Raw genomic sequence first — 21,291 nt, 5'->3', positions numbered from 1 at the left:
AATCCGTGACTGCTGGAAATTCCAGGATTTATCCCATTCTATTCTTTTGGGATCAAAACATTCCTTCAGAGTGCATCAAAGGAAACAGTCATAAAGAAAGAAGGAAAAATGATCATATGCAAAACTAAACAAAGAAACCAAAAAAAAAAAAAAAAAGTGAGGGAGCGCAGCAGCAGTAGCAGCAGCAGCACACTTCAGCAAAAGTACTCACGCAGAATCTACTGGCCAGAAGTTGATCAGAGTAACAGGACTGCAAGACAAAAAATGAGGAGGTGAAGAGAGAGGCAGAAGAAACTCAGCAGCAAAATAATTACAGAAAGGTTTAAAAAAAAAAAAATCACAACAACTAAAAAGCAGAAATCCAACAGACCAACATGAATGGCTGTGAAGAGCAATCAACCAAAAAGTGAGGGAAAAAAATTGAAATTTAAAATTTAAAAAGAGAAAGAAAAAAGAGAGCGAGAACAAGCTGTGTGCAATTGCCATTAAACAACTGAATAAACTGGTAAAAAAACCAAAGGGAATGGGGTCAACACATTGATTTCTCCATGTGCATCATTATTGCTTTTTTTCCCCACAAAAGTCTTCAAAGCCATTTAATAAGATTAAATTTATAGGCTGAAAAAAAGAAATCATCTGGGAAGCTCACAGACACAGCAGCCTAATTAAAAAAATAAAACCAAGCAAAGATACCCATTTGGAAGAAAATAAGAATTTAATGAAGATATCATTAGTCTCCAAATTGCGCATCAAACTTAGACGTTCATAAGACTGTCAGTAAGATCATGAGTATTTTTCTTTTACTAACTGAAGCTGAAGTTGTTGCATAAGGACAGGTGAAAGCAGATAAAGGCAATGGCAACTGGAAGCCCAGCTTGTGTTTTCCTGCCAGCCAAGGTAAACAGAAATGAAAGACATAAAGAGGCTTTATGCATTTAGGAAGTGAAAGGAGTTGGCACCAGCTGGGGAGCTCAAATAGTGTACCAAATGAATTGCTATTTAGATACTTCAGAGCTACTCACGTTTCCATGTTGTCTCCCTCCAAGACAGTTTGCACAGGCAGGTAGCCCATTCGTGGGTGCTTTGCAAAATATCTTTTTGTTCGAAATTTGTTTTTTAGTACCTTGGCAAAGTCACGGACGTCTTCTCCTGAAGTTGTCTGAAAGCCACAAATCACAATGAAATCATCTTTCATGAGGTTATCACTGTTTTTCAGTTGCCTCTTCCTTTGCTGGGTCACTTGGAAGAGCTGTGGTCACACCAAGCAGAGCCGCCAATGGCTCAAGCCCCAGAACTGCGAATTTTGTCTATCGCCGTCACCTTACACAGCCACACTGCTAGCGGGAAGGAAGGAGGAAAAGGGAAGAAGCTCCAAAACTCCCTGACTGGCTCATGCCTCACCTCCGGTGATCTCAAGATAATCATTAGACAAGAATTTGTCATTTCCTCACCTGGCTCCAGGGACTCTCTGCCTGCTTTTCATTCAGCACTAAAATGGCTGCAGGGGAGGACACACAGCCATTCCGTGTGTCCGGTCTGGTGCTTCACTGGCTGGATCCCAACTCTCAACACATCTCATGGACTTGTCAGTCCACAAAAGTCTCCTGGTACGTTTTCTTTCTAGTCTCCCTTCTCAGCCTCCTCTGCCATTAGTATTTTGATCAAAGAGAAACAAAAAGTAGGTGAGAGCTGCTGAAAGCTCTTAGATCAGTTGTTTCTTCCTGCACCTGTTCCATCTGAAGCTATCAGGCATTTAAGATCAATACCCCAAGGAGACCACATTTTGCATGAAGTATTCTACTCCCTTGCCTGCAGCAGCTTTCCTTGCTGCTGTAGAGACCAGCAGAGGAGTGCAAAGCGGAATTAGTTTCCTAAAGACCAGAACGAGTCAGAAAGAGTTCAAAGGATGTCTGCTGGGAAGATGTAAGACTTACTGAGATCCTGATGAAGAGTCGGGCAATTTTCTGATGAATTTTAATGTAAGACTTCAATTACCTTAGTCAGGCTGCACTCGCTTCTCTCCACCTTGCAGAAACTAGACCCTGAAATACTGCTCTTTCACAGTAAATTAAGTTCTTCTTGACCCATATAACAACATTGCTTCTCTAGTGTATCTACTTTAAAGGAAAGAAATGAGGGAAAAGTTAATCTTTCTGACATTTTTAATGAGTTCTATGCCTTCTACTTAGAGTGGAAGGAGGTTCTGAGACCTATCAGTCAAGCCAAACCTGACAGAGCTGCTCAAATACAGACATATAGATTTTTAAGAACTGCCCAGGTAGAAAAATTAAGGATGCCCTGAAAAGTAATCTGAAGGAAGACTGAAAAGCATTAACAGAAAAGACAAATATTATCCCTGTACTTATGACACCTATGAGTTTCATGTAAAGCTGGAAAGTCTGTCTGGCAGAAAAATTCAGTGTAAGCAATAACTGGTAGAGAAGTGACAAGCCAATACATCTGTATTTTCAAGAAACTGAGATAATGTTTGATAATATTAAGTGTCACTTCCTTAATACATCAGAATTAAAGACCTTTGGGGAAGGGAGGGATTAAGTGTGGCCAGACCACTTAGAGGACTCTGGAAAGGGGATTCACTGAGGTGATGTTCTGCCCCACCCTGCCCCAGCAGGAGGGAATTCCCTCTGCTGAATTCCATCTGCAATGTCATCAGTAGACCACACAGAGCACATCAGCTGGAAACAGAGAAAAACTTTTAATATTTAGTCTTGGTATAAATGGATTAAGCACAGCTTTCTGTCCAGTTTGTTCACCTGTGGCATTTATAACCATTTATTCCTGCCTTGCCTATTTTTCAGTGTTGTGAACACTTTTTATTGCATTTGACTGTAATTTTGATTAAGTGTTTTCAGGTATGGCTAACAATAAAATATTCCTTGCTCCAACCTTCCTAGGACTGTTATTCCCCCTTCACTCCCTGAAACCTTATGCATGACAACCACACAGTAAAACACTGTGTTTACACAAAAACATCCTGACCTATCTGGTATCACAAGAATCCCAAGAAGAAAATACGTCTTCTAGAGACAGCTACAAGCATCAGGCACCAATCATACAATCCAACTGTCATTTAAAAAATGTTCGAGGAGCACAAGAAAGGCAAAGAAAATGTGGTGATTATTATGTATACAAGATGATAAACTGAGGCTATTTGCAGCCAAACTTTCTGATTTACTGCACGGATGTTTTACTACATATAATTTTCAGAGTAAAATCACCCAAACAAAAATTCTCAGCAGAACTGGTTTATGAAGAAGAAACAGTGGGGTTTCAACATCCCAGCTGTCTTAAATCAAAGCATCATATAGGCAGTTGGGTTCAGCATGTTCCAAAACTATTCTGAAACCAAGACTATTTCATAAGAAATAGTTATTTTTATTCACATAGGAATAACTTTACTACCATCTGACTTTTCCCAGTTTGGTTTAAGAAGTGCCTTGACAAACCCAACCCCAGATCTCAGCCCTGACTTTAAATATTAGCTGTAGACAGGTATATCAGTTTGACATGCTTCCTTCTAACAAGGTGTTTTTTATGCTTGTGCATCACTGTTCATTAAACCCAAACAGAAAAATGATCCTACATATACATCTCAGTCTATAAGTTGTCTTCTATGCTTTATTTGAAGCCTCTTTAAAAGTCACATCTCTGAACAATAAATTGAGCTGTGTTGCTTTCAGGAATAATTGTTGCAATTTTTCTGTCTAAATGAAAATTTAGGCAACTGCCTTGCCCTTATTCTGCCTCAACCTTTTGTGGGAGAGGAAAAGTTTATCACCTTCCTCATATATTTCGCATGAGTTCTCAAATCAAAGCAGAATTAAAGACTGCAGTGCTTGAAAATTTCTGAAAGTAAGAGGGAGGGAGAATAAAAATATCAAAACACTTGATTGTGCTCATCTAACTATTGCAATGATAGTATCAAAAAAGGTATCACATATCTTATGTCTGCCAAAATGCATTTTAAGGTGAGAGATTAGTCCGAAGGAAGACGAAAAAATGCTCCGGCATGTACATGCAAACCCTTTTTCATTTATTTAGGAAACAATTACATTCTAGACATGATAGCTTCAGTAGATGTTTTGTTCAATCTCCCAGTATTTGGGTCAATATTTTTTAATAGCAGCAACATAAAAAAGAATGGGGCTTGCTGTGTGTCACATTCACTTCCCTCCCCCACTCCCAAGTTAATCCTTCTCTAACTCAACTGGCTGCTGGTGCAGCCAGGCACAGCACATTAGCATGGGCTGCTGGAGTTCAGGATTCACAAAAAAATGTACTGGCTGTGAATGGTTCTTTATTCTGATCCAGCAAACTGGATGCCATGGTAGGTTTTCTGTTCACCACCATTTTCTCCTATTAGTAATCTGCACTTTTAGGGAGAACACAAACCTGCCGGACACTGTGTTGCAATGAGTTGCTGCAGGCTGGGGGTGTGTCTCATAATTCTCTTTTTCATTTCTCTTTCCTCAAAACACATCAACAGGTTAAGAAAACAGTTGGAAGATCCTGTTTTCTGCACTCTGTGCACCATTCACTAATCTCCCATATTACTTATTAGCAAAAATAAGAGTGGCAAAGTGCAGAGCAAACTCGCAGTCAGTTCAGCAAGGAGGTGGAAGGAACGCTCCAAGGCAGTCAGTCGCTCGCTCACTCTGCCTACAACTCAGATCATGAGATTCTGCTCTAGAAATTCCTGCAATGGAGAAGTCTGTTCAGACCTGCCTGGGCAGCGCCAGCAATTCCCTTTGACTTGTGCAGCAGTTCAGGCAAATTACCCTTTCCAGTAACCTCAATCCCTGGGGTACGACACCAAAAACCACAGCCAAGGAATACTGACAAAGCACCAGCAATTGTGTTTTAGTGCCTTTGCAGGGATTCAGGTGAAATACTGCCACTGAAATGCTACAGTAGAAGTTGGTAGATAATGTAAATAACTATCCATAAATTAAAACTAACGAAAATACTGGCTTGTTTTATATTATGGGGGAATAATTTTTTCTCTCTCTTTTCTGTCTCTAAGAGAAGAGCTGAGAGTCTCTACTTCATTTTGGCCATTCCTTTTTGCCTGGATGAAGATGTAAAGACCATTCATATAATTTTATAAGGCTAGCCCATGTATAATTTTGATGGTTTACTTTCACCATTTATATTTGACCAGCAGATGAAAGTACACAACTAGGAGTTGTCCCATCCTACCAGGAAATGCCAACCAGAGAGTGCACTGCTTCAAGGCCACCATGAACAATGGTAAAGGCAGCTGAAAGCTCAGTTGTGCTACACGGTGGAACAATAACTGGAGACCACCTCTAATTTATGCCCCTCCACACCAGTCAGGAGTGGCCAAAAAAAAAAAGGAGCACACTGAGAGGGGAATTTCCTTTGCCAGTTGTCTGGTATGAAAAAAATGTTTACGCAAAAATGATCCTTTTGAGAGCTGTGCAAGAAGGCTGAAGACCCTCACCACACCATCACTGCAGCACACCTGCACTGTGCTGCATTAAACTTCCGTCCCCAGAAATTAAATCCAGCTTGCTACCTTGAGAACCTCCCTGCTATTTTATACCATCCAGAGATCATACAATACAAAGCTACTACTAAATAGTAAAGAACTTGAAAATGCAACCACAGTGTTCTGTGGGAAAGCAAGCGAAGCGGCAACTTGCTGAGGAGAGGAAGGAAGATCACACACTGTTACGGAGAAAACATTGAAATCTAAGATATGAATATTTGCACAAATCACGGGCTTCCGGTCAGATCCATAAGATGAACTACAGCACTAAACATGGAACAAGTCACTAGCACACAAGAATACACTACAACACAGAATTGTACAAATAGTGAACTTCAATTTACTTTAAACTATTGGCATATCCTTTACTAAGCATCAGAAATTGCTGTCATGTACAGTATATAAAAGGTGATTTAAATATGGGAGAAGGAGGGAAAAGCCACCCAAATGCTTCGTTACCTTGTGCATAGGAAATGAAGTTTTCCCTTTCTAGGTAAGAAGGGATAGTAAGGGTCAGTAAAACAGCTACTTACTGGTGTGCAGTATTCCACCATGGGATAGTGCATTTTGTGACCTTTTGCAACACGGCCAGAGAAGAAGCAACTTTGGCAGATGTCATAGTTAAAGTGCTTTAAACTTCTGTACCTGAAAGAGGGTAAAAGAAATTTCACAACTTCAGAGCTTTGTATGTGACTGCTTCACATCAGCCTGTCAAGTTTTCTGTGTTAGTGAGTTCTCTCCCCTGAGATGTCACACGGTGTGCAAAGCCCAGGAATGCTCCTCCGCCCCCGAGGGACAGGTACTGCTGCCTCAGATGTTTGTCAAAGGTCTGAATCTTCCAAAAAAATTCTAACATTGGGCAACAGTGAAGATTTCTAAAAAATCACTCTCCTTTAACATATGAGCAACACCACACCTTTTATAACACTAACTTCAGATCTTTTGCTCTTCATCATGATTCCTAGCACAGAATGTCCTCACGGAGGAAAATTCCAGAAAGTAATGCTCTCTCAAGTAAGTCAGTCCGGTAACCCCCTTGTGTCCTTCCTAGCACCTCTATAAAAACAATTTTCCTGCAGAGCATTCCATCCGTGCAAAACTCCAAATGCACTTTTGGGCCATTACTTAATCTCATCAGCTCTATGAGGCAGCTAACTGTTGTATCTGCTGCACTGAAGTGCTTGAAAGAGCCGGAGGCATAAGGATTGTCTTGTTCCAAACACACCAAGCAGTTCAGCCACAACGACCTCAAAAGAACATTGTTTTACATGTACTGAGCCCACAGTATTAGCTTTCTAAAAGCCTCCCGATACAGTATCTTTTTGTCAAGTGTGTACACAGGGTTTCAATGACTTGCAAAGACAGAGAAAAAATCTGTGACAGACAGATTCTACTACCATGATAATAGATTTGTTATATAAATTTAAGAGACAGATGAGATCAGTCAAGTAAAATGAGACGCAAACACAGAGATCCAGTGTCCGCCTCCTGAGTTCCCGATGCCTACAACAGACTATCCATTCACTTGCCATCCTTTGATTTTTCCAAGTGCCGCATTTTTCAATTCCACCTACTTGTCTTCGGCTGGTTTATACAAAACCGTGTAAGTAATACAGTAGTTCATACACCGTATCTGGGAGCAGAAAATTAGACTTTGCGGATGTGTTGAATTACTCACATCCAATGCATAGCTCTTCCTTGGTAATATTTATCATTTCCCAGTTAAGATATTCAAGAGGAATAAAAGAAGAGGGAGAAGAATTTAGATGATTAGGGGAACAGCCTCACTGCAGAAAAGCCCAGATTCAAAACAAAGCAATACCTTCATTAGTTCCCCCGTTTCCCACTGCCTGTGAAACCGCATAGCAGAAAGCACTGCCCCACTACATGCATAAAAGCAACATTCATACTCTCCCAGGTCAGAGGAAAATGATGTAGCACGGCTTGCTGCTGTTATCTGTCTGAGTTTTAGAAACAAAATTACTGAAAGCTCTTTGTAAACAACATGATAACACAGAAGGAGAAACGCAAATGTTAAAAGAAGACTGTGCATAAAAAGGACAGAAAACGTACAAAGCAGCTATTGCAAAGCAAAGTGATAAAACAAGTCCAAGCATAATTGAAAGTGAGTATTTACTTAATCCTTAAGTGGATTCTCAACAGGCATACCAACACACAGCCATTTTACAACACAGTGTCTTATTCATTGCCATAGTAACCACGGTGTCAATCCAGATGTTTAAACGAACCAGCAACATTTCCCCCACTCCAGGTTAATGTTCCACCACCAACATTCTTTCTCTGAGAAATGCACAGGTAGCTTTACATGTCTGAGAATTTTCAAGGCACCTCCCTGCTTTATACCACGACAGAAAGCAATTCATTAGGATCCAATTCAGAAAACGCAACTGCATGCACAGGACACGCTGAATGCAATGCAAATTGTATTAGTTGTGCAATCCAACAATCATTTTGGTTGAGGCATGGAAAGATTGGGACACAGAGGAAGGGCCATATCTTAACTGAGAGATTATTTTTGTCCTCCTCAGCTCTCACATCTAGAGTCTAGGTGTCACTCTGCCTCATGTCACAATTATTTTTTCCAGGAACAATATGGATAAAATCAAGCGCACGGTTTCCCTGGAATCAAGCAGAGCTCTTGATCCACCAAGCAGGAGAATACATGGCTGAAGTGAGTGAGTTTGTACCTGAATCCAATAATGGGGCACTCCTTACAGATGTTACACTTTGCCTGGTGTTTGGCAGTCTCGGCAGCAGCCACCCTGTGCAGGACAGGCAGCCACACCATGGACTGAGGTTCCAGCCTCATCCAGTCCAGGAAGAGGGCTGCTTCGATCTCTGGTTTGTTGTTGGCCTGTAATACAAGGGGAAAAAAGACAGAGGCTGAGCACAAACGATCTGTCTATTACCAGCTAATTAACAGTTCAAGCTATTCGCTTCCTGTAGACTCAGCATCTTCTCCCTGAATATACTCCAGCTTTTCCCAGTCCAGCCAGTCATTAAAAAAAAAAGGAAAACTCCAAAAAATCTGCAGGATCCTGCCTTCAAGCTAGGAACTGAAAACTATTATTAATGTTTCAAATCCCTCTTTCTCTTATTCCCTATTTCAACAGACAGCACTACCATGTACTTTGTCACAGAGAAAATCATCCACTTACAGGATCACCTTTGATGCCTGATCTCACGTTCCCCATCTCTCTTATCTGAGCCTGCATAGCACTGCTTCTCACCTATTTTAAAAACTGTTTTATCCAAGCCCTAAAAATTGCATGTCTTTTGATCAAAATTCCTTTCTCCTTAACATCCTTCATTATGACACAGACCTTTCTACAAAATGCACGTGTAAAGGAAATCATTCAAACCCCTTCTCAAGCCTGTTGTTGAACATGTAAACCCTCCACCTCCTTAAATGCCCAAAATCCCTCTTCCCACCATGTCATCTCTAAATTTCCCGTCACTGTCTGCAAACACAATATAGTTCTGTCTCAAAGAATATGAGCCTCACGTTCCATTACATCCCATGTTCACCTCTTTTTCAACAGCAGAAGAGTCTATGAACACTTCTCAGCAGATCCATTCCTTTGCAGCTTTCCCACCCCATCCTAATCAGTGTGACATTTAGGTAACTCTTCTATGGTAACTTAAAGGAAGCTTAGCCACAGAGACAAATCCCATTGCAACAGGTACCATGCACACACCGAAAAATGATACATCATCCCTACCCGGCAGCACCTTTTTCTACAGTATAGAAAAAGAAAACAGCAAAGAGACAATAAACACAAAGTGACAGGAGACAACAGTGACCTCTCTACACGGGTAGAGGTCTGGTAAAGACACTGCAGAGAACAGCACAGAATAAAGGCAAGGAGCATCAGAAGGGATTTTAAGGAAAACAGTGAAATGACGGAGTCAATGTTTACAGGAAACATCTCTCTGTCGTGCAGGGTGTCATGAAGCCTGCACAAAACTGGTTGTCTGAGAACCTGGGAGCTGGTTTCAGTGCTGAAAGCGAGGTGATGCATCAGGCGGAAACCACGAGAGATTCTGGTGGGGAGAGTTGGAGGGGGGAGGATGTGTCCACACAGGGAACAGCCCAAGTGATGAAGCAGGATACCATCCCGCTCTGTTTCTCTAAACCATCACTACGTGCTAATTCCAATTCCTCAAGACATTTCCTTCCATGCTACCCAGAGAAACAGCATATTTATGGTCTGAATATATCTAAATCCTCTGTTTTCCTTTTTCTCTGGGCTTTCAAATACAGCTCTCAGTGGGACGGTCTTTTATATTTCAGACTTCACAAGGCAGACAGTCTTCCTTTGTGGTTCCAAACCTATTTGAAGCATTTAAATAAATAATAAGCATTAATGTATCATGTACATGGATCAAGATGAATAGAGGATTGAGTGCTGGGGTTTTTTATGTTTGCTCTTAGTTATTTTTTCAGTTTCTCATGAAATCTGAGTTTAGTATGATCTAGCTCAAACCTTATTCCACTAAAAATGCTAGTAACAAATTTGGAGAAAAAAAAAAATCACAACTGATCTAAAGGAGAGAGAGCTATAGGGAAAATCAATTAGTTGTGTTTGTTTTCCTTTTTTTTTTAATCTAACACTGTTTATAACCTTGACAAACAAATTAACTGATCAATACTTGAAGACTGAGAAAAATGCAAAGTCTCTTACACGGAATCCCTGGACGATGTGGAAATGTGGAAATAAGATGTGGAATACAAACCCTATAATATCCCTTGAATAATGCAGTGCATTAAAATTGACTTAAAATGCTGCTGCAATACTTCAGTTCGTTACAAACCAAGATTCTTGGTCAGGGCTTTCTTTTTGAGATGCTAGTTTGGGAAACCATTTAAAGACTTCTGTGACTACATTTAAGATCCTCATATACGGATTTCTAGTACAGTCAGAAACATTCTTTTTTGGATATTTGGGGTAAACTCCTCAAACCACAGCATATCTACAGTTATTCAGATATAGTCTTTCATAATTTGATAGTCACTACAGATCTGTATTAAATGGAATACACATTGAAGTACTTCTGAAGACTTCTGCATTAAACCCTACTGTTTCTTCATGTAGCTACAGGATTTAGGAACACCCCCCCAAAGTAAAAAGGAGTAAATCAAAAGCACAGTAAAGTCCAGCCAACACTGGCAACAGAATCTTTTCAGAATATCAGATACTGCCTTCTGCCACAGGACATCAATGAATTCAAAGGAATTGAATTAATTCTAGAATTCTCCCAAGAGAAAGGCATATTTATAAAATATGATCATTTATATGTCTATTTTTCAGCTAGAGGCCCAGGCATTAAAGGGTCTGGCAAGAGACCCTGTGGCTCACTCAGGGAGCCAGCATCAGCCAGGAACTACACTGGCAAACCATTACTCTGTCTAGCAGACTACACTTTCTGTACAGAGGTCCTCTAAGCCTCAAAAAAAAAAATTTAAAGAGGATCTCTTTAATATACCATTTCTAATAGAAAAACATGAAGTGTACAGAAATGCTGCAGTGCAAGCTGCAGTCAGAATAAGAATGAGCCGCTCAAAGCCCTGCTCTCCACTTGTAGCTGCTTTAAATTTGCAGGGAAAATGCTGCGGCAATGAAAGACTTTCTGTAACACCCAAAGATCTATTTTAATTTTGCAGTCGCTGTCAATTGCCAGCAGTCCCAATAGCTGCCTACCCAGAGCTCTGCACGCTGGCTGTACAAGACCTGTGCTCAGAGAGATTAGGTGCATTAAAATGTATCAGAACTGGTTCCGAATTATATTACATGAAGATTTAAAGCCACGTGGAGCAAAGCTGGTCAGGGTCAGACAGTACAGGACACACAGTTCTCGACTGTTCCCTGAGCTGCTATTACGATTTTTTTAATAATCTCTAAATCCGGTAAGGCAGCAGCTGAAGATTTTACATACAGGAAAAAGGCTGAATTCATACAGTTCATATCTGAACCAACAAGATCAAGCTGTAAAGAATATTAATGATTCTTCTCTTGAACACATTTCTGTGCAACTCCCAATTTTTATGGTAATAACAGAGTGAATCATAAAGTAAAATTCATAAAGGCCTTTCTATCTTACAAATAACAATTTGTTACGGAGGACATTCAAATTCATTATGTTCCAGACATCTGTTTTTCAGTATTTACTTTGCAGAAACAATGGGGGAATAGGAAGTTGGGTGGTGCTAGCATCTTTATGCAATACTTGGGAATTGAGTTTTTTTCCTTCTTCTTTCAGCTAGTAGTTTAAAAAATATTCTATGCTATATTAACTGTCCATAATATGAAATATGCTCCAAAATACAGTTGAGATTTTACATGAACAATGTGATATGTTTTTGGACTAAGTCAATCAATAGAGCAGAAATTTCTGATAACATTTCTGATGAGCTATATTCTGTTTATGTGCAGTATAGGAAATCGACTGGAAATAGATAACGTTGTTAATTTAATTGTGTTTTTCATCCAGGATGGAAAGCTTTACATTAGCAAATGGCATTTGGGACAAAGCAAACTGAGGAATAGGATTCATACGACTTGTTAGAGTTTAAAAGTGCAGAGCAAGCCAGTAACAGCAGCCCTGTCTCCCCAGAGTCAGATTTAACCCTGTTCAACCTTGTCTTCCACTCCTATACTACACTTGATTGCATTGACTACTTCAGTCAATGTTTTTAGTGTTGTGGCCAAGAGTAATAAAATAAAATAACATGAACTCAGAAGTGAATTAGTGTAGTTTTATATCATCCACACTTGAACAACACCATCCTGCTGATCCCCATCCCCTAAACCATTTCAAAATAGCTCTTTAAAGCAGTTCACTTCTAGGACTCTTAAAAGTCTGCCTCCAAAGTCAGGCACAGGTTCACAAAATCCTGCTGAAATAAAACCAGAATTGTTGGTTTATGACATTTACAGCACAGCAGCTTGAGGAAGGATTTACTAGTTCCCTTTGGCCAGCTCTCTCTTGTCAGAGCCAAAAGCAGATGAAATATCCTATGAATAGAAACAAGGGCTGTCTGAATCTCTTAAAAGAGATGAAGTTCATCAACAGTAACACTGCATTTGTAAGTTATTTTCATACAGACCTGTATGTAACTATATATAGTTATCTGTACACAGTATTGGTATTTCTGAACTGTTCAAAAAATAAAAAGAATAAACAACCTCAGCCAACTCCTCACAAAACAACTGCCTAACCTTTTTGAATCAAACCATTTATGGCCGAATTCACTATTAGGGTCCTGACCCAGGATTTGCAACAAATAAATGCCACCTAAAAGGACTAACAGACTTATTTTAGCTTTTATTTGTCTGCATAAACACACTGGATTTGGACACAGTTAAGTGGTTTTAGAAACCAGGCTGATCTTGCCTTACCATTGATCAAGTACAAATCTAGGAATGCAGGTTATACAACACAGAATATTAAAATACTTTGCTTTGTCAAAGTGAAATGAAACAAGGTTTAAAATACATATATGAATGAACTGCACATATTTTACTACTCCTTAGCTTCATCTGTACTAGTTTTTAACATCAAGTACTCTAATTCAAGTTCATCCTTAAAAGAAAGAACACTTAAAGTACCTTATAACCGAGAACCAACTATCCAATATTTTATTGAGAAATGGCAAGGGACATTTTCATCTAAGCTGCACTCTGCTATCACATCACATTTCTTAAAAGTCCCAGTGTCACAGTAACTCATCCAAGGCAGTGATGTGAATTCCTAGGTCCTGTTTACACTATATGAGGAAAGCATATTAATAGTTTTCCACTGTGATTAAAACACTGTGTATGCGTCCTTCAGTCCATATCATTTCCCTATCCTGTTTACTTAAAAAACATACCCATCACAGAACTAAAAGGAAAGTCCTTTCACACTACAGTAATAATGAATTCACTCAATTTTTCATGGATCTATAAATTGCTTTGATGCATTCTGAGCTTAAGCAGACCTGTACAGTCTTCAAGTGGTCACTGGATTAAGCTCTTTGCTCTCAGATAGAAATATTTTTTCTTTAAAATCTCAAAGCAGAAATTACAACCCTCTGCCCCAAATGGGAAAGACGAGCCCCATGATATCCTCCTCCTCCCAACAATTATTACCAGCACCTTCCTGTAAATGAAGAAAACTGTGGAAAGCACAAGTCAGTGAGAAGCAGCAGAACAGCAGCAGCAGCCCCAGGATAAGGGGACCCAATTCTCAGGAGAAGCAGTGAGCAGGCTACTGCCAACAGCAGGGCTGGGCTCCTCCCTCCCCAAGCCTCATTCCCAAGGACTTACACTTTGAAAAGCAGGAGAGATTTCCCCTGTTATCGCTGGGAACAGTAAACATCCCCTTTTTTTCTGCTGTTGTGAAGACAGACAAGGCCGTTGCCAGGGCACCTAACCTAAGGGAGCTGGGAGAGCCATTTCTGAGGCATACGGTTGTTGCAGACTCTGACATAACTGTAATTTATTGTTGGTTTATCATCACCAGAAAGAATCAAAAAAAAAAAAGGAAAGAAAAAAACCACCCCTAAAGAAAAAACATTCCTCACCGTGCGCGTACAAAGAGATTGAATTTAGTTTCCACGCAGTAATGTAAACTATGAACTCCCACAATATTTCTTAAAAATTAATTATCTCACTTTGGTAAAAGGAGACCACCAGGAGCCCCCTAAGATGCTCCTTGGCTGTCCAACTTCTCCAGCCTCTCCATTTCCTGGGCTGATCCCTCTCCCCCTGCCAGCACCTCTGCTGCCCCCCAGCCTGTGAATCCTGGTGCCCACCATCCTACACTGAAAGGATGTTTCTGTGTTTTCCTTCTCTCTTTCTCCCGGAAAGTTCTTATTTCTTCCCCCATCTCCATTTCCCAGCGGCTCCTTTCTTTCATGCATCATTCTATCCACTCTCTGTTTCCTTTAGCACTATTATTCCTACTACTGTTATTACCATCATTCCCTAAGGGTGGCCCTTATTTTTCCACTTCTTAATTCCTTCTCCCTCCCCTCCATTAGGCTCTCCCTATGCTTGGATTTCTGCTCCTCTCCCTAGGACTCCATCCCACCTATTTTTGTATTTCCCCTCCCCTGTTGAGCCTCCCTCCCCCTCTCTGGCCCTCCTAGAAGAACGTCTGTTCTGCTGCAGCCCAGGTCAGAAACCACCCTCTCACTCTTGAGAGTTAAAAGGAGGTTTCATCCAGAGGAAAAAAAGAGGATGAAGTTCCTTTTATTGCAGGTAAGAAGAAAATCTACTTTTCAGTGCAGGTAAGAGAAGGAAGCCTCAGGTTTTCCAATGTTCTGATCTATGAACAGGTCAAGGGTTGTGCCCAGCTGTGCTCAGGTTTCTTCTAGAAATGCCAGCAGCTGGACGCAGTACAGTGCTCAGTCTGCTGGCATGTCTTCATCTGTGATGACAGTGTTGCTAACTCATTTTATTCAAACAAACAAGAAAGACCCTGTTCCAAGGTCTTCTTCCTACTTTATAAAAAGTGGCTTTGGATCTTCCATCACTATGAGTTTAATTGTTTTATTCCTAGTATAAACACACAGAACAGCAGCTCCCTTTCACAAAAAGTCATAGTTTTGCCAGATCCTGAGGTCACTTTCCTTGAGTTTTTCAACAGTGTTCCTAAGCACTGTTGCCATTCACTTGGGAAAAAGTAGAATCCAGTGAGTCCTAATTTCTGAGGAAGGTCATTTGCACAAACTTTTGACCATGAATTTGCTGCAGCATCAGTTTGTGTTGGTGTCACTTGAAAGCCCAACACGGAACTCGAGGCTTGAAAGCCACAGCCCTATTACTACAAATAGTTTATGAGCATGGGTTATCCACCCAGGACACAGCCCTATAAAACATTCATTTTGAAATGGCATCAAGTACATATTAGAATTATAAAAGGTCAAGACATGACTGATGGAAACAGGAAAATGTGAATCCTGTAGAATTAGTCTGTTAAAAGAAATTAAAAATATACAGAAAGCAAATATCTCATCACAACTGAAGTTAGTGATGATTTTAGAATTATATTCCTTTCATAGTCACTGTGTGTAAGCAGTCTACTTCCAAGCATTAATATTCATTGAAAACACTTGCTGTGTTTTGCTTACTACAGAACTGAAACTACTACATAATGAAACTTGAGCAGCAGGCAAAAAACCAAGCAATCCCCCCTCCTTCCCCAACCAAACAAAAAATCCCTCAGGAACAGCCAGGGGATGGGAAAAGAGCTTTCTTCCATTGTAATGTAGAAGATGCATTTAGAGTTAATCACAGACCATACATTACCTCCCCTCCTCTACCTTTTCATTAAGCAGCTGTCTTCATCTTGTGCATTCTGCTGGTAGTTACGATAAGGATGAATAATTCCCATAACTCTCTTCCTCCCCAGATTAAATAATTTACAAGTTTGAAAAAGAGTCTCCAGTTTGCTGTGCATTCCTCAACAGAGAGGACAGGAATTCTTCCAGTACCCTTTACAGAAGACTGGCATTAGCCATTCAAGGAGTGGAAGGAGCTCATGGAGCACTCCTCGCCCCTAGACAGCACTGCAGGCAGCTGCCTATCGCTCCCCTGGGCACCTGGCTGTCACTGGTATGAACATGCCCAAAATTTAGATTAGCCATTGCTGTTCACCTACATGGCAGCAATAAACAGTGATCTACTGCTGGAAATAGAAAACTGTAAAACCAGGAGCTGCTGTAACAAAGACTTAAATTGTTTGCAGGGTTCAGTTACAATATAAGCCCTGACAACAATTATCTGCTGTCTGAGCTAATTCAAATACAACTCGTCAAAGGAACGGCTTAATACACCGACGAACACCACCAATAAACGACCACAGTACCCTAATCCTTCTAGATTTTCCATCCTGTTCAGAAAACCAACAGTGAGAAAACATGAACTTACAAACTGGAAGCAGCTCCTGACGCTGGGCTCGATGTTGCTGCCCCCGAAGGAGGCCACTTCCCCCAGTTGCCGCGGGATCTGGATGGAGTCGTGCAGCAGCAGCCCCAGCCGGCGCTGGTCACAGAAGCCAGTGGAGCTCGCCACTTGCTTGAACAGGTCTGGAGGAAGGAAAAGGACCCCAGAGGTAAAGAATCACCACCAGGATGTGCCAAAGTAGTGCAGAAGTTTGCATTGTTTCAAAGGCTCACAGGTGCAGTTCAACAGCCTTGGTGGACATGAACATAAACATGTCTTTGTTTCAGCTGCTTCTCTTCCCAAAAACACTGTTGTTTTCCTATGAAACAAGCAATCTAGTGATAACTTCTAATAGTATTACTGGCTTGTATTGCACCTGGTAAGAAAGGCCGTTCTAAGACAGCACCTGTGACATCATGGATGTCATATGGATTCATATGTCATATGGATGACATATGGATGATAGAAGCTGTAACTCTGTAACACAACTAATCTGACAACAATCTTTGAGCTACAACATAGATGTTTTAAAAATATTTTTTAACAGTAAAATAATTTCATACAACATAAAGCACCCTTTTCAAGTCTTAGCAATCAATGTAAAACTCAGAGAATCCATTTCTCCTTTGGATGAGTTGAAATGATAAACAAGAGCTCCCTAACTTTGATATATCATAATCTTTTAATTCAAGAGAATTTCTAAAATAAAAAAAAAATTACAGTATGACAGAATCTGCCATCCACCAAGAATATTAATATCATATTAATTTTTAACTTCTGAAGTGAAATGTCACTTGAAGCCATGTTCTGTTACTGCAGCATTCTGGAAAAAAATCCTTACAGGATAGAATTATTATCACTTCACAAGATCAATTCAATTTGGTGGGAAATAGTTATACTATGTATACATTGAGGAGGTTATAGAATTTATATTAATAAGAAAAACCAGGCTAGCATTTACTGAAATATTTATTTGGTAACATCTCTGTTGACAATACATTGCCTGAATAAATTCTCCTTACTTTTCAAACAGTAAAAAAAAAGAGCAAAAGAAGACTAGAATAAAATAATGCTCTTTTTTTTGGAGCCACCTTAATATTTCATGCAACACAAGGGATGCAATTATAAAGGTGTTTCAGCACTACTCAAGGTAACTTTCCTAGAGTTGCTTTGACACCTGTTTTCTTCTAAAGGTATAAAGAAATGGATAGAGAAAGGATTATATTTTAATTACATGAATTTCACAGTCGCAAAGTCTAGTTTTATAATAAATCATTTTAGGATGTAACCTTCCATCACCTCTGCAAGCCTTAAGACTTGTGCTCTAACACAACTAACTCTGCTCTGCTGCACAAATACGGGAAAAAATTTTAAGGGCTGCAACTCATTGCAGCAATATTAACAGTAACTGCACTACAACCTCAGCATGGATGGCAAAGCCAGACCACAGCCTGACAGGCACAATTCCTTCCTCTCCCACAACTATTCAGCTTTTGATTTCCCCATCATTAAAACATTAAGTGTCCTATAACCTCGAGAAGGTTATAGGACACATCATAGGTTATGCATTACTGTGCATACACACTGCAGGAGAACCTAAAATATGAATAAATGTTTTCCTTTATAACTTTGACGATCCTCAATGAAACACCATTTTGAAAAATACCTGTGCAGAGTAATTTTCTCTAAAAGATTTTCTGAATATTTCTTCACAACACCCACACAGAACATCTAGAAATCTAAACTGTGACATTCATTGTGATTGCCCTAAAATCTGATCCAATTATACATAGTTATGCATAGACTCTGTTGTTGGGACTGTCTCTTTTCTCTTTAGAGTTCTTCAGCTTTAATTAGTAAAGAATGAAAGATAAGAACTGCTATGGCATTCAGTCAAATCCTAAAGTTCGGTTTTTAGCAGGACTTTTAAATGTATGAATGAGTGATACTAGTTAATTTAATAAGAAAGTTACTCTTGAGAATTACATTTATCAGTTCTTTTTTGGATCCTAGTCTCATTAATGAACTGATTCATTATTCAGGTAAGAATAAGACTTCTAGTGGAATTTTTTCTAGTATTTCGTCTATTAAAATATGCATAATTTGCACGCCTTTAGTATTTATTTAATGGTAGCAACTATATTTAAACACAGTGTACATAATAAGACTGATCACAATGTGAAAAACATTTTAAAAAGTTAATATATTTGAAAATAGCGTAATGCAAGTGTCCTGTAGACATGCATTTTTGTGTATGAAGGTGTATCAAACCAGTGGTCTCCAAAAAGGGGTTCTTGTGCCCCAGGGAGTGTTCAAAACAATCCATTTGGTTGCAGTACAGAAATATTTTTTGGTGCTATCAAATAGATCAAATTAAAATTTTCAAAATAGTGTTTATTTAATCTTTATCACATTCCTTCTAGCATTTTATTTTTTGCATGCTCTATAATGTAGACATTGGTACATGTATATAATTTATAAATAGATACGCATCTATTGGAAGCGCATGTTCAAAAATTTTTTACTAGTAGGAGTGGGATCAAAAATATTTGGAGACCACTGTGCTAAACTACCTAAAATCATACTAAATAAATAACTTAAAAGTAAAAGGTGGAACAAATTAATACACTTTGCATCCAGAATATCTAAAACTATTACTTGTTGTATGCTATTTAAATGTTTATGCAATAAATAACAGGAGGAATAAAACAAGAATATAAACATAAGGTAAAACCAAAACAATTAGACTTACATCTATATTTATCTTCCAGGTGTGCTTTACAAAGGGATACAACACCAGTTTTGAAAGATAAGACACGGATCCTTCCTGTTCGACCCCTAATGGAAAAGAAACACTGGCTGATAATATGATCCATTCATACCATAATTTGTTTACTGTAACCAAGTTCACAGCAGTACTGTGTGCCTTCTTAAATTAAGTCCCACAGAGAACCATGTTGCAGAGCACAAGCTGGGTGGTTGTTAGGTAAGCTAGAAATGAAATATAAAATATGGTTGTGGCTTCAGAGGCATAGTTGAACTGGACTGGAGTGTTGTACCAATTTCTATCAGAAATAATTCCTCATCCCCTTTGTTCGGGCAAAAATGAGTGAAAAGCCTTTACTCTATGCTTATTTGAACAGGTTTCTCTCTGAACTGCTGCTGAGCAATTCTCAGAGAAGATGAGGTCCCTGACAGAACAGCAAACCAGCCCCTTTGCTGAAGACAATACAGCTTCACTTTCACTAGAAATGTGATGTAGCAGTCGCTTTTAGGAAGTCTTTGCTTATTGTCTGTCAGCCCTGCCCTGACTTGTTGAAAAGGCAACAGGGAGCCAAGCACAAAAAGCAGCCTCTGCCAGCAGGACGTAGCGACAGAATGTAGCAACAGAGACACTTGCAAGACATTCACGTGAATGATGAGACTTGCCTAGAAATCATGGCAGGCAGGGAGGCATGGCAAGGCAGTTATGCCATTAACACCACGGTGTGGTTTCTGAGCTCCTCCTCGAAGCGCTCAAACCTGTCCTGTGCAGTGCCATGGGCTGGAACACTCACTCCACTCAGTCCTCCCTACTGCCTCTGGTCAGCCTCCCCCTCACACTCACTCCTGCCTTGTAACATGTCCATGCTACTACTTTTGCTTTTTAATGTGACTGGGAGAACATCCTCCTCTGAGCTGCAGGCAATGCAGTGACAAACCTTCACATCTTCTCTCAGTCATCTGGTTTAACTCAATTTACTTCCAGTTGCTGGCTTCCCCCCCCCGACTTTTATTTCTGACGGCATTTCAAATTTGTAACATCTATTGCAAACGAAGATATATACAAAATAGGAAGCTAGTGCTTAAAACCAACATTTTTGAAGCAGAACCTTAACAGTTTTGAAGCATCACCAATCAGACCACCCCTGGTAGTAAGATAAATCATACAGAGGCATGCATCAGACTGCACCATTCCACAAAGATGCAAGTTGTCTTTTTAATCCTATGAAAGTGTTGTGGAGCCAGTGGTGCTCATTTACCCACACATCTCCTCTGCAAATCCTATAAAAGGTGCAGACAAACTGGTGAACAAAGCCAAATTTAGAATCTGCTACCTTCCATCACAAATAAGCATTTGTTGTTTACCTATGCTTTCCACACTCCACTCCTCTTACTCCTCTCCCTCAAATCTTTTCCAAATTAATTATAATCTGTGCCCTGAGAAACTCCTCCTGATGAATACCAGGCTCATGCAAATGATACAAGAGAAGAATGTAGAATGATGATTTCTCTGCAAGGCATATTAAATTGAAACTTGTATGAATCATGACTTGTTCAGTTCACTCTCCTCTCCTCCCAAGTCAAACCAATAATTTAGCATGTTACTGCAAATGAGCATGAGTGACTGATCAATTAAAACAAATTCGAAACGAGCTGGATTTGCAGAGATGTGCCCATAATTAGATCAGTCATTGACTGTGAATTTGATTAATATCTTTACAAATGACAGTTTTCAATTATAAGAAAAGTAAAGATTCAGTACATTTAATTAAATGTCTCTGGTACTTCTAAGCACTTCGGTTGATCTCTGCCTATTAAGTTTACAATGAAAACTAAACACGTGCAACCCCAAGGTCATCTCTCTTACCAGTGTAATTCAAACTTGAATTTAGGTAAAATAGCTACAAGCTTTCCTCATGCATAAAACACCTCTGTGTTTCATTGTGTCCTGCAATAGGCAGCTCCCTAGCACACCCAGGGAACTGCCTGGAGGCAGACAATTATACTTTCTAATGTTGTACTTGCAGTACAGTGCAATGTGAA

At 39.7% G+C, this 21,291-nt stretch overlaps 1 protein-coding gene across 15 annotated transcripts in view; it reads right to left on the bottom strand.

Annotated features, from left to right (window-relative positions):
* Nucleotides 1–21,291, bottom strand: part of DMD (dystrophin) — a 918,699-nt gene that overhangs the window by 35,813 nt on the left and 861,595 nt on the right. For 11 of the 15 annotated variants that reach the window (XM_027636380.1, XM_027636395.1, XM_027636430.1 and 8 more), the window contains 6 exons: nt 19,238–19,323; nt 16,471–16,628; nt 8,242–8,408; nt 6,067–6,178; nt 1,023–1,159; nt 212–250 (listed from right to left, as the gene is read on the bottom strand). In XM_027636380.1, coding sequence (XP_027492181.1) covers nt 212–250; nt 1,023–1,159; nt 6,067–6,178; nt 8,242–8,408; nt 16,471–16,628; nt 19,238–19,323 — 699 coding nt within the window. The remainder of the gene's footprint in view (nt 1–211; nt 251–1,022; nt 1,160–6,066; nt 6,179–8,241; nt 8,409–16,470; nt 16,629–19,237; nt 19,324–21,291) is intronic. The other 4 variants (XM_027636386.1, XM_027636421.1, XM_027636501.1 and 1 more) reach the window with 1 other exon arrangement.

Source organism: Corapipo altera, unplaced genomic scaffold (assembly GCF_003945725.1).
Source record: "Corapipo altera isolate COAL_440 unplaced genomic scaffold, ASM394572v1 0, whole genome shotgun sequence".
Classification (NCBI taxonomy): Eukaryota; Metazoa; Chordata; class Aves; order Passeriformes; family Pipridae; genus Corapipo; species Corapipo altera.
This window is presented reverse-complemented; position numbering and strand designations above follow the sequence as displayed.